The sequence below is a fragment of the Sprattus sprattus genome, assembly GCF_963457725.1.
Source record: "Sprattus sprattus genome assembly, chromosome: 1".
Lineage (NCBI taxonomy): Eukaryota > Metazoa > Chordata > Actinopteri > Clupeiformes > Clupeidae > Sprattus > Sprattus sprattus.
Window position 1 is genome coordinate 56,366,621 of NC_137920.1, and position 13,244 is coordinate 56,379,864.

At 42.3% G+C, this 13,244-nt stretch overlaps 1 protein-coding gene across 1 annotated transcript in view; it reads right to left on the bottom strand.

Moving 5' to 3' along the window:
- Window positions 1–11,629, bottom strand: part of smg6 (SMG6 nonsense mediated mRNA decay factor) — a gene marked incomplete at its 5' end in the record, with an annotated part of 34,077 nt that extends 22,448 nt beyond the window's left edge. The window contains 5 exon segments of the mRNA XM_080848480.1: window positions 7–117; window positions 2,800–2,992; window positions 4,054–6,535; window positions 11,487–11,586; window positions 11,588–11,629. Coding sequence (XP_080704606.1) covers window positions 7–117; window positions 2,800–2,992; window positions 4,054–6,535; window positions 11,487–11,586; window positions 11,588–11,629 — 2,928 coding nt within the window.
- Between the last annotated feature and the right edge of the window lie 1,615 nt (window positions 11,630–13,244).

The window sequence follows — 13,244 nt, forward strand, 5'->3', positions numbered from 1 at the left end:
ATGTACCGTCTTCCTCAGAGGACGTGCCCGTATGGCCATGCCGTCCATGTAGTCCTCCAGCTTAAACTGGAACACAGTCTGGAGTTTCTGCAGCAGTGCATCAAAGAACGCTGCCCCCTGCAGGCAAAACCACAGAACAGCTCAGTCACCAACAGGTTGGTTTCACACATCATAACTGGGGATGCCTAGCCTGGATACCAGCCCGAACTCCGCCCACAAAAAAATGTGGACGGGAAGTTCGGTCTGGCTCGTCGGCCGTTGGGGAGACATTTTTCCTGGTAGAAAACAGTACAGCCAATCAAAGTGCCAGGGCGGGCTTTATACGATGATGGACAGTTGATCAAGCGGTAGATTCGAAATCCAACAAAGATGGCGCCGTCTCGTGAGCCTGTTAGTGGGAGATATATATTTTATGTGAATTAAGCTATCTACACAACTTTTTTAATGTCTAAATTGACTTGGTTAGTTGTGTATGTGCAACACGAATGTTGCAGAATATTGTTGGTCTTAACTAAAGCTTTCTAGACCATTATTTTTAGGTTATTGATAACGCATACACCAAAAACCCATTGAAATACATAGTAGCTAGCTAGCCTCGCTGCTAAACGTATAGTATAACGTGATCAAGCATATCTCACAGATATTGACGGCGCATTCATTTTGAAAGAGGAACAGAGAAACGCGATTAAGGCATTTGTCGACGAAAATATGTTTTTGCCGTCCTTCCTACGGATTCTGGTAAAAGTTTAATGTATCAGATGGTCATACTACGTTGCTCTGATTAGTTCTAGGTATCCAATTGAGCGAAGAGGCATTTTCTTTCCTGGTTCGTTGAAACACGCCCCATAATCACAGCTCAATGGAGCAGACTCAGACTCATATTCTGACTAGAATTATGAGTATGACATCGTCAGGCTAGGGGATGCCTACACTATTACTATTTTTTCTAATCCCTCCCTCACACCACTACCTCTGATTAAAGACAATATAATACATTATAACACGGGTAGATGGAATAATAACACGGGTAGATGGAATAATAACACGGGTAGATGGAATCCACCATTCTGAGAGTGAGTTCCGGGGTGTGCTATATTCAACGATATAGTAACTGTACGACCTGTTTTCATCTACCTGAGCATTCCATATCAGTGCGCACTCAAAAAAAAACCTGAACCAAGATGGCGGCGTGTTGTGGGCAATGTAGTGGGGAATGTTTCATGTGAATTAAGCCATCTACACGACTTTTGATATGTCTACATTGACTCGGTTAGTTGTTTCTGTGCTCCACGAATGTTGCAGAGTATTGTAAGTCTTAACTGAAAGTCTCGAATATTATTTGTAGGTGACTGCTAACCCTAGACCAAAAACCCATTCAAACAGATAGTAGCTAGCTAGCTAGCCTCGCTGCTAATTAGTATAACGTAGCGCTCACATGCGAGTTAGTGGCGATATCCAAATCAATATAAACAAATATTAACAAAGTTGAAAGTGTCCCATTGTAGTTTTTGTTATTTTAATGGAAACTTTATAAAATGAGCAATGTGAATGAACAAAATGGTGCGAGATCAATGTCGATCTCCTAGCTAATCATGAACAAACTTTTAGGCTAACAGACGTGAAGTTCCCAATGCTATTTGTCTGTTGCATAGCAACAGCCACACAAAGGGGGACTATTTTCTCTTGGCTACTGAAATGCGATACACAATGTTTGGTGACTAGAACTTTTTTGTGCTGAAAGGCAGCTTACGGTTTATAATTTAATTTTACTTAATATTTATAAAGTCACTGGCAACCGTGTTATAAAAGCAATAAGGTACTCGAGTCAGTATGGTATCGTCAATAATGTACTTGTTCGAGACTTTCAGTTAAGACTTACAATACTCTGCAACATTCGTGTAGCACAGAAACAACTAACCAAGTCAATGTAGACATATCAAAAGTCGTGTAGATGGCTTAATTCACATGAAACATTCCCCACTACATTGCCCACAACACGCTGCCATCTTGGTTCAGGTTTTTTTTTGAGTGCGCACTGATATGGAACGCTCAGGTAGATGAAAACAGGTCGTACATTTACTATACTTCCTGTGTCAATGATTTTCATGTATAATGAAATGTCCAATAAAACTAAACCCACACAAAATACTTCTTTGTTACATTGTGTTACACTATGTTATGTTATATGATGTAATATTATATTTAAGCAATAAGGTTCGAGAGGCAGTACGGTATAGTCAATAATGTACTTGTTCGAGGGTGTTGTTAGGCCTGACGCGCAGCCGTATACCGTACTGACTCGAGTACCTTATTGCTTTTATAACACGGTTGCCAGTCACTTTATAAATATTAAGTAAAATTAAATTATAAACAGTAAGCTGCCTTTCAGCACAAAAAAGTTCTAGTCACCAATAATTGTGTATCGCATTTCAGTAGCCAAGAGATAATAGTCCCCCTTTGTGTGGCTGTTGCTATGCAACAGACAAATAGCATTGGGAACCCTCGAACAAGTACATTATTGACGATACCGTACTGCCTCTCGAACCTTATTGCTTAAATATAATATTACAACATATAACATAACATAGTGTAACACAATGTAACAAAGAAGTATTTTGTGTGGGTTTAGTTTTATTGGACATTTTATACATGAAAATCATTGACACAGGAAGGGAGAGAGGTGTGTGTGTGTGTGTGTGTGTGTGTGTGTGTGTGTGTGTGTGTGTGTGTGTGTGTACAGTAAGTGTATGTTTGCAGTGTGTAAGTTTGTGTACGTGTCATGCATGCATGTAACCACACCTCATCCAGTACGGTGAAGAGCATGTTGCGCACATAAGGAGGAGTGTCCGTGGGAGAGTCCTTCATCATCTGACGGAAACGCTCGATCACCTGGTAGAACACGTTCTTCCACAGTGCCTGGTCGAGATTCTGAGAGTCGGAGAACTCAATGTCGGTCAGAATCACTCGCTCGTACATCGCCAAGAGCTCTGCCCTGGAATAACATGTGGGAAGTGAAGAAAAATTGAACTTACTCTTCAAATTAGGCTTACACTTAAAATATCAAGCCACACCTACCTAAGCGTTACCCCAACAACTACTGGTAACATGGATATAAATACAAAAACACTAGAGCTACACATTATGCTACACAGCTACATTATGCTACACACCTGTGGACATGCACTATAATATCTGTAAGCCATTTCAAGCCACTAATCATTCTAAACACTAGGCAGTTAGGCACACTGCAGACTGACTGGAGTTACATCAACTTCTCTTGCAAAAGGGTGCTGAATGATCACAATAAATATAGTAACTTAATAAGCAGTAACCCCACGTCTTTAATTGGACAGGAATCGCAAGTTAAGTTGGTAATAATTCTTCCATTTGGTTTCACTGATGCTAATATTCCCTCTATCTATCTGTAAGCCATTTCAAGCCACTAATCATTCTTAATAGGCAGTTAGGCACACTGCAGACTGACTGGAGTTACATCAACTTCTCTTGCAAAATGGTGCTGAATGATCACAATAAATATATTAACTTAATAAGCAGTAACCCCACGTCTTTAATTGGACAGGAATCGCAAGTTCCATTTGGTTTCACTGATGCTAATATTCCCCCCAAACAGCACACAATATATATATAGCACTGCTTTCCACAAAGCTATAAGCCACAAACTATGGCGACAGAGGGTAAGATATCACAGCACAGACTGCTGTGCTCTGTTCAAACACCAACACAGCCATATGCAGGAATGGACAAAAATGGACAAAAGTTTGCAAAATAAACCTAAGCCGCATGTTTGCCTATGTGCATTCCATTCTTCCTTACATTATGTAACACATTAGACAGACTATGGATTAAAAAGAAAAAAAACTGAAAAACATAACTGTAAAATATGAATCTCTAAACTCTAGTCATTGAACTCTTTTTTTTATTTTTGTATTACTAAATGTAAGAGGCATCACATTAGACATCATATGGCTTTAAAAAGAAAACATCAATTACCTGATTGCCTAATATTATGGACGAGTAAGCCCTAGTACTGACCTGAACTGTGCCATGCGCTCCAGGCCCTCCAGGCTTATGTGGTCGCGGGAGAGCAGGTTGCTGAGCTGCAGCTCCTGGGAGACCACCGACCTCAGCAGCCTGCCCAGCTCCCCCCTCGCCTGCTCCTCAGCCTCCTCCGGAGACAGCGGAGGCCCCCCGGACACCATCCCCGGCCCGGCCGGCCCGTAGGAGTTGTAGAAGGGGGGTGACGGGTAGACATCCCCAGAGTAGGGCACGGGGTAGGGGTAGGCGTAGCGCGGGGGAGTGCCAGAGGCGTCGGCGGGCACCGGGTAGCAGTAGGGGTTGTCCGAGTTTTGGAACTTGTAGTAGGCCATGGCTGAGGCCGGGTGGCCTTGGAAGTGCTCCCCCTTGCGGACTGGAGGACTTCCGGTGACTTCGTCATCTGTGTCAAGGAACTGCAGGGGGCCGTAGCCACCGTGTGGCATCATGTATAGGGGGTGCTGGGCGACGCCGTGCTGGGAGAGCTGACTGCGGACAGCCAGGGCAGGCTTCTGGTCAGGGTTGTTGGGGTCCCAGAGTCTCCTAGTGCCGCCTCCACGACCTCCTCTTCCTCTGCCCCACTTCAATCCCCCAAAGAGCTTGGGCCCCGGTTCGGGGGACCTGGTGAGGTCAGTGTGAGCTGGCAGCACCAGGATGCCCCTGCCTCTTCCTCGAGGCCCCTCACTCTGCCTCCTGCTCGGCTGGTCTTCACCGGATGCCGGGACGGCATGGGAAGAACCGGTCTGCCTGTTCACTGCCACTCTCAGGATCCCACCTCTGCCACCGACGGAGCCTCCTCTCTGCCCCCTGCCCGATTTCTCCGGAGTCCGTTCTGGGCTCCAGTCTTCATCACTGCCTCTCGTTTTCCGAGGACGCCCCTTCTGCCAACCAAACTCATCATGGGAGTCAGAGGAAGAGATGTCTCTGTTAGTCCGTCTCCTTTGGTGGTTGGCGTTAGGCCTTCTTCCATCTCCCCTTTCTCCCGTTGCTCTGCTAGCGGAGCTGGGGAGTGCAGATCCCCTGGACCCAACCTCTACTCGATCCCGAACCCCCCCACGCCCAGGTAGAGCTCTGCGCCTATTGCCCTCTAGTGGCCCATCAAGGCTCGTGCCACTACTGGCTGAGCTGGTGCTGCAAGTCCGGTTTCTACCTCGCCGGATGTCCGATTTGGAATATCGCTTCGATGGCGTGACTGCTTTGGTCCTGTTTGCTTTGCTCCGGTCACCCTCCTCTGTGACCCTTTCTGCATCGCCATCCTTCTTTTTAAACCTGTTGTCCCTAGGTTGTGGCCTGTCCGAATCTCTCTGCTGCTGCTGCTGCTGCTGCTGCTGCTGCTGCTGATGATGATCTTTCCCCTTGGCCTGTCTAAGCATGCCTGCTTCTGGTGCCATCTCAACGCTCTTCCCCTTCTCTGCCTCCACAGGGTCTTTCTTCGCAGAGTCCGCCTGGGGCGCTCTCTCCCCTCCTCTTGGTCGGCGGGTTCCCTTTTCCTTCTTTTTGCCGCCAACATCCGGCGTTGTGGTCACTTCAGCTCCACCCACACTAGTTCGACCCTTCCTGCTTTCGTTGCCCGATTTCCGCCTCCTGTTCTTTCCCTCCTCGCCATCCCCTCCCCTCTTTCCCTCAGTCTCCATCTCACGAGAGTCAACCATGCTCAACTTCCCCACTTTGCTCAGCAAGGTGTCCACACAAGCTGGGTCCTCATGGGACACACCTGACATCCCTCCGTCTCTTTTCCCCTGCTTCCCTGGCTCTTGCCTCCTGTTAGAGTCCTTGCTTCGCCTGCCCCTTCCTTTCTCATCCCTTACTTTCTCATCCCTTCCTTTCTCATCCCTCCCTTTCCCCTGCACCTCAGACGAGCCTCTGTTCTCCTCTGGGTCCCTGGGCTTTCCGGCAGGCTGCGACTCCTGTTTGTTCTCGTCCGTGTGGCCTAGCTCTGCCTCCCTACTCCCCTTCTCCATCTCACTGCTCGGGCCAGAGTGCTCTACATCCATGGTGCCCTTCTCTGGCTCCTTGTTAGGACCAGAGTCTTTGAAATCCTTTGACCTGCGGCTTCCGGCCTGGTATATCTGACGGTCAGGCTTGCGTGCTTTTCGAGTCCCAGGGTCAGAACACTGTGCTTCCTTCCCAGCACCCTTCCTGCCAGACACTTCTGTGCCTTTGCTCTCAGTGCTATTGTTGCTAAGGACAGATTCCAATAATCGTTGCTCAGTAGATGACATTTCTTCAGCCTGACAGTTCGGATCCCTGTGAACCCTGGGCTTGGGGTTACTGTGAGATCCCACTGTCCCCAAGGCTGGCGTTTCCAGCTTTGACATTGCCTCATCCACATATGGAGTAAGGTCCGATTGGGATGGGCTTTGCAGTGAGTCGTCTGCCTCTACGCTCTCTTTGCGTCTGTGCCCCGCACCAGGATGGTAGCGCTGTATATCCGGATGCTTTACCTCCCGCTGTCTCTGCCGTTTGCCATCTTCTCGTAAATCTGCAGAAAGAAAAAAATGAATTATTGTCCAGCACATTATTAATTGGCATGGGAGCATGGGTGAAGGAGAGAAGCTGAAACATTACAATGGGGCTGAAATCTACCCACTGCAAGTTGCCACTGCAAACACAGAATTTTAAATTACCCAATTTCTCATATCTAGCCTAGCAAATTATGTGAGATTAATATACCAATATAGCATTTTGTGTTGAATTTGGATAAAACCCTTGCAATATAAGTTTCATTAAACTACGTAAACAATTCTTGCGTAATTTGTTAATTGCAAACAGCTGAGAAATTGTATATTTTGCCAATAAACCTAATGTGCAATGGGGGTTGAATAATATTGATTGCAACGGTATTACTCATATTTAGCCTAGTAAACTCTGTCTCTTTTGCTTGTAGTGTGACTGTTCACGCATTTGTATGTCGATTTGGACAAAAGCATCTGCTAAATGACTAAATGTAAATAGTATGCGAGATTAATATACCAACAGTGCTAAGCATGCACTGATCCTTGCTTTAAAGGAAAACAGCCTGGAGGCTACACCTGTTACATGCTTTGAATACTATCTACATGCACTAATGACTTTGCCAGCATCATAATTAAATGCAAAACTGGAAATCAGTAAAAACATTTAGCCCTGCTAAATTCTAACACAAAAACATGCAAACATAACAAAAGCCTTTTGCAAAAATCCTCTCAATGACAGCGAGACAACGAAACTGAGTAAAAAAAATTCAACAACATTTTAAAAGGCTTAAATGTAATTGGGTGAAAGAAAATGATTGATCTTGTTTAAAGACAGACCGGGTGAAAGCAAGGAATGAACAATTTCACTAGATGATGCCACTCATCTAGTGCTCACACCTTCCATTTTCATTTGGGGGTTAGTTTGACAGTCTATTGTTTCTTAAACATTGCAACAGGCAATTTACTGCAAGAGCCTTAAATATATCAATGTCAATTCGTTATCATATAACACTGAAATAAACAAAGTCCATTCCTGTGTAACAAAGGCTGAGGAAGAGCAATGGAAAACAATATATTAGGGATGCACGACATTGGTATCGGCAGATATCGGCTTAAAAACTTAATTATCGGTATCTGCAGATATGAAAAATTTCTGCCGATATTCCTGGCCGATAAGTTGACGTGTGACGTGAGCGTTGGCTGTGTGGCAGTACTTCACAGAATCAGAGGATGATGACAAAATGCCTATTTGTCAAAAACTTTTCAGGAGGAGGAGATGCAACTTGGCCATAACGTAGGTTGCATGCATAGATGCAGACCACCCGCGTGCCATGCTTTACAACATTACCTGTCGCACTAATAGCCGTTAATAAGTTACGGAGTTAGCTAGACAACACTAGCTTGTTAGCTTGCATGCTACGTGACACTAGAGAAGTTGATGATACCTCATTTCACGGGATGTGAAACGTTATGTCACAAGCCCACGCTATCTGTACATGGCTTACTTTTGCATATACAGTATGGAATTTATACAGCTAACTTGGCAATAACGTTACATAGATTAGTCTAGAAATCCTAGAAGGGACGTTATTCAATTGTAAGTCAGTTAAGCAAGGTTAGCTTGCCAAGTTAGCCAAGCATGCTACGTGACACCAGAGAAGTTGATGATGCCTCATTTGATGCCACGTGAAACGTTATGTCATGAGCACACACTATCTGAACATGGCTTACTTTTCCATATATGGAATTTATATAGCTAACTTGGCAATAACATTACATAGATTAGTCTAGAAATCCTACAAGGGACGTTATTAAACTGTAAGTCAGTTAACCAATGTTAGCTTGCCAAGTAAGCCAAGCTGCATTTCCAGAGTGTAGTTGTTCGAGTTCAAGGAGGTACTGTTCACAGGGTACCCCCAGGATTTTTCATCTCAAATTTAAGACTTTTTAAGACCTTTTCAAGACCACTTTAGATGAAATTTAAGACCAACATCGCACCTTTCCTGATATGCATAATTTTATGAAAAAAAAAAAAAAATGTAATCATAAGACAACCATTTAAAACAATAACTATGAGGGGTGGACGTGTGAGTGTGTGTTTGTGTGTACACATGTGTGTGTGTGCATGCGTGTCTGGATACGTCTGTGGGTGAACCTGTGTGCGGTTGTAATACAACAGATCCTACAGCCTTTGGAGCTCTGCGCTTTTGGCAGCAATCTGTTCATCCAGTATGATGAGTTCAGCCAACTTATTATAGCGGGAGCTTTTCCATTAAAGTTGCTGTGTTTTTGAGGTGTTTGTTGCAATTTAATTGCGGAAGCAAGTGGAAGTTGTGATAGAGTTGCGAATGTCCCTCTTTGTAATTATAATTGAGTTATTTGTTAAAAATAAGTTATTAATAAACAAACATTCATTAAATAACAAAACCATTGAGAAATGGTCCTCTAAAATAATAACCTCACCAACATGCCAAATAAAAGATGTAGCAAAAATGTAGCAAAATAGGCTGTTGAATGTATATTACTTGTATTGTTGTTATGGAAACAAACACCGTTTAGTATTGGACTTATACTTTGACATCATTCAAATGTTCCTCTCGTGGAAATGGCAACAGCTGTTATCAAGAAACATAGTTATGCGATGTAATGCTAAACACGTAGTGAGAACAGTACATAGCAACAACGAAGTGCACCTGTTGGTATTACAAAAGGACCACCAGTAAGACTGAATAAAGTGTTATGAATATCTCAGCCTTCACATATAATGGGGAAAAAACTGCCTGTGTCACTGATCTGACGTCCTGTCATGCACGCCTTTCTGCCGTTTTCAATCGGTTTTGCTATCCTTGTTAATTTATTTTATCTGTATAGGGGTTTATGTTGTTCAATCTCATATATGAATTTAAAGTTGTCCAATTTCAACTAACCCATTCTTCAACACTATGCTACCTTATCTTCAAACAGAAAGTACGTTAAAATCTCAATTGCAACAGCTTTCGAGGGTTTGGGAAATAATCGCTGATGTTTGGTGGAGTCAATCCAGAATTAGTGTTGATGAAATTATAATCAAGTCACCCAAACTGCCGTGAAAAAAACGGGAGTCGCTGAAACTGTTGTTGCATCCCTGTACAACAGTGTGTTCTTAAATGTTAAACGTTTCAATTTCTTTAATCACCCAAAAGCCCCGCTCCACTGTTGCCTGTGATAGCAGACGCTTATTAACTAGCATTACCCTGTCCCTGACAGGGCAGTGTCCTAGATAACTGCCTAGCTAGCTAGCGCAGCTAGTGAATACGTTAGCTAGTTTTATCCTATATCGTGTCAGCATCTCAGCCAGTTCAGAGTCATATACAGGTTGCCTTGTATTTTGGATGCGACGTTTGGGTGTACTAAGATTCTTTGTCACAACGAACAATAAACAAATGTGGACTTGATGAACGAAATTTAAGACCTGTTGACGAAATTTAAGACCGGTTGACAAAATATAATACCTTTTCAAGGCCTTAAATTATCAATACTAAATTTAAGACTTTTTCAAGTTTTTAAGACCTCGCGGGTACCCTGGTTCAAGTATGAAAATTGTGACGTGAAAATATAAATAAATCTGCCATATTTGAAACCATTTCAGTTTCATGAGTGAATGTCTGTGTCTAAAATGATACAAATAAAGTCTGTAATGTTCTGTATTTACAGCAATACCCTAGCATAATAACAGATTAATTCTAGTACAGGAGAGACTTTTTAATAATTAAAAAGCTGAGGTGTATATATCGGTATCGGCATCGGCAATCGGCCAAAATGAGCTTGTAAATATCGGCATATCGGATATCGGCTAAAATTCAATATCGTGCATCCCTACAATATATACAAACAACAACAACAACAACCATAACAATCTCCAACCATCTCTTTGAATAATTAAGTATTTTAAGCCGTAATCTAGAACAAGTATACTTTATGTACAGTAGGGCATTAAATGTTCAGTGAACACTGGATGCTCCGGATGGCCACATAACTATATTATGTTACCTAACGCTAAAAACAGATAGATGAATTTGCTAACTATGCTACCAATAAATAAGTAATGTTACATAGTTATACCTTCTTCTCCTTGGGCTGATTAAAAAGCACGCTACACAGGTTTCTAAGTTTCAGGAAGTTGATACGCAGCTTCTGTAACTACCTAGCTCTAGTTACAAAGTTGGTCTGAGTTTCGTTTCAAGAATGTGCAATTCACTAAGTTCGGTGTTAAACTCCTCCAGGATTTTTAGATGTTGCGAGGGGTAAGTCCATTAAGGTGACTTCAAAGACAACCCGTGTAGCTCAGATATCGTTACAATAACAAATACCTAGTTAGCTGGTTATTGTTGTTTGAACAACTTAATGGAATGCAATAAGCTAGCTAGCTAGCTACTGTTAACATGTTTAGGTAGCTAGTTAGCCTGAACTTTTATTTCCCACAGCTGAGTTAGTTTGTGGGTTTGAGTTCATAACAAAATACGCAAAATGGCAGTTTGTTATACTGCAGAAAACAACGTCAACATAAATGGCAATAGCTAATATTGGCTACACATTACACAAATCAACACTATGCTGAAGTAAACAGTAAACATGTAGCGATAGGCTAACTATCGCGGGCTAACTTTGCTAATTGTAACGTTACCTCGCTGTAATGGGGTGGAGGGAGGAATACTATTCGTGGCGAGAGTTTCAAAACAAACGCGGCAGAGTCCACATGAGTCTGCTAACTTTAGCACAAAGCTACCAAGCTATTTCAAAGGGAGCTAGCGACAGCTAGCTAACTTGTTGGTCCGCTAAAGCGTAGGCTAAAGTGCAACCTGGGTAACTGACGTTAGCTGGCTAGCATTAGCTGTCTTGCTAGCAACTTTCTTGCATTGAAGTTTAACTTCAAAAAAGTAACTTCACAGTGGTCATCATCGCCATATGATGATTTAACCTGCAGAACACAGTTCTTACCTTTGACATGTTCTCGACGTGTGACTAACGTTGTAGCTTCTGCTCGTAGCTCAGCAGCGGATATTCGTACTCTATCTAGCTCCTCCGCCATCTTCGTCCTCGGTCTCCATCGAGCTCCATCGGTCTCGTTCCAACACAAACATACGGAAAGTTTGCGAGGTCAAACTTTGCGTTTATGAATAATGCGTGTCTTTCTGTCATAGAAATTACACTGAAGCCGTAGCATTAAGAATGTAGGACAACCACTGATGAATTATGTAGACTACGACAACAACAATACGATTTTTGCCAGTAACCCTTATCATACCTGTTTCCCAAGTTTGAAGAATATACTGGATATCGTTGAAGAATAGTTGAAGTTTAACTGTATTTTTGACATTTATATTAGATTTACATTTACATTACATATTTATCAAGAGCGACTTACAGTATAGTAGCCTCAACGCTTTATCTACCAGTATGATGTAATCAATATGTCTTAAATATATATATATATATATATATATATATATATATATATATATATATATATATATATATATAAATAGATAGATAGATAGATAGGTTGTTTATTAGCTATATGACCAAGGCCAGTGGGATTAGTTTTCAGTATGTTACACTCTGCAGCACAATAATTACATAGAGAGGCAGCAGATACTCCATACTACTCCATCATACATATTATATACAACCAGTGGTGTCGTCCAGGGTATACGCAGGCAGTGTGTTTCCCCTAGGTTTACAGATTAGGGGGGGGGGGGGGACACAAACACTGAAATTAATTATGATGTTCATGTGTTTCTTTTAATGGCAGCAGTCAATATAACATCTTACAGTAACAGTATGCAACAATTATACTTCAGGATTAGGGGTAAGGATAAGCAGTTTTACTTAAAAAATAAGTATAATTTTACATGTTTTATGGTAAAGGTAACCTTAAATGACTTATTTTGTGATCTGGCGCTATATTGATGAAAAAAAATATTATTTTTTTATTTTTATTTTTTTAAATCACAATTATCTTGAGCTTCCAGGGGGGGGGGGCGGGCCGTTTGGGGGGCGGGCCGCCACCCTAATATCATTGTAGGGGAAACGCAGGTATACGGAGTGTACCCACTTATTTTTCAGTCAGCATTGGGTGTATACCCACTATGGGCTGCTTAAAAAAATTAAGAGTATACCCACTTCTCCAGGGACCACTACACCACTGCATACAACACATACATGTAGGTGAATGGTATGCATAGTATGTTAAAAGTTGAAATGTTTTGTCAGGTGAGCTGATTATTAGACAAAGACTACTGCATAGACAAAGTCATTATGAAAACAGTTTTGTCACAACTGAAGTTCAGATCAAAGGCGAATAGACATAGACAAATGTTTTGTCAGACTCTCAGTCTCTGACTCTCAGTGCATGTTGTGCTGCTGTACCACACTGTAACTGATGATGTTATGATGGGCTCAGTGGTGGCTGAGTAGATCAGCAGGTGATGATTAAATGTTGATTATGATGACTGACCCGGTATTTTTCAAGCCATCTAAAGAGGTAAAGTTGTCGTTGAGCTTTTGCTATGATGAGTTAAGTGTTAGTTTCCCACTGATGTATGTTCTGAGGAATTTTAAGGAGTCAGTGGTGGTGATAGGGTCACCGTTTATTTGTATGCGTATCTTGAGTTTCTGCATGCAGCAGAATAATTCATTTTGGCTGTATCAAGCAGGTGACAATTGTTTGCGCACCACGTGACAGCTTGGTCAGAT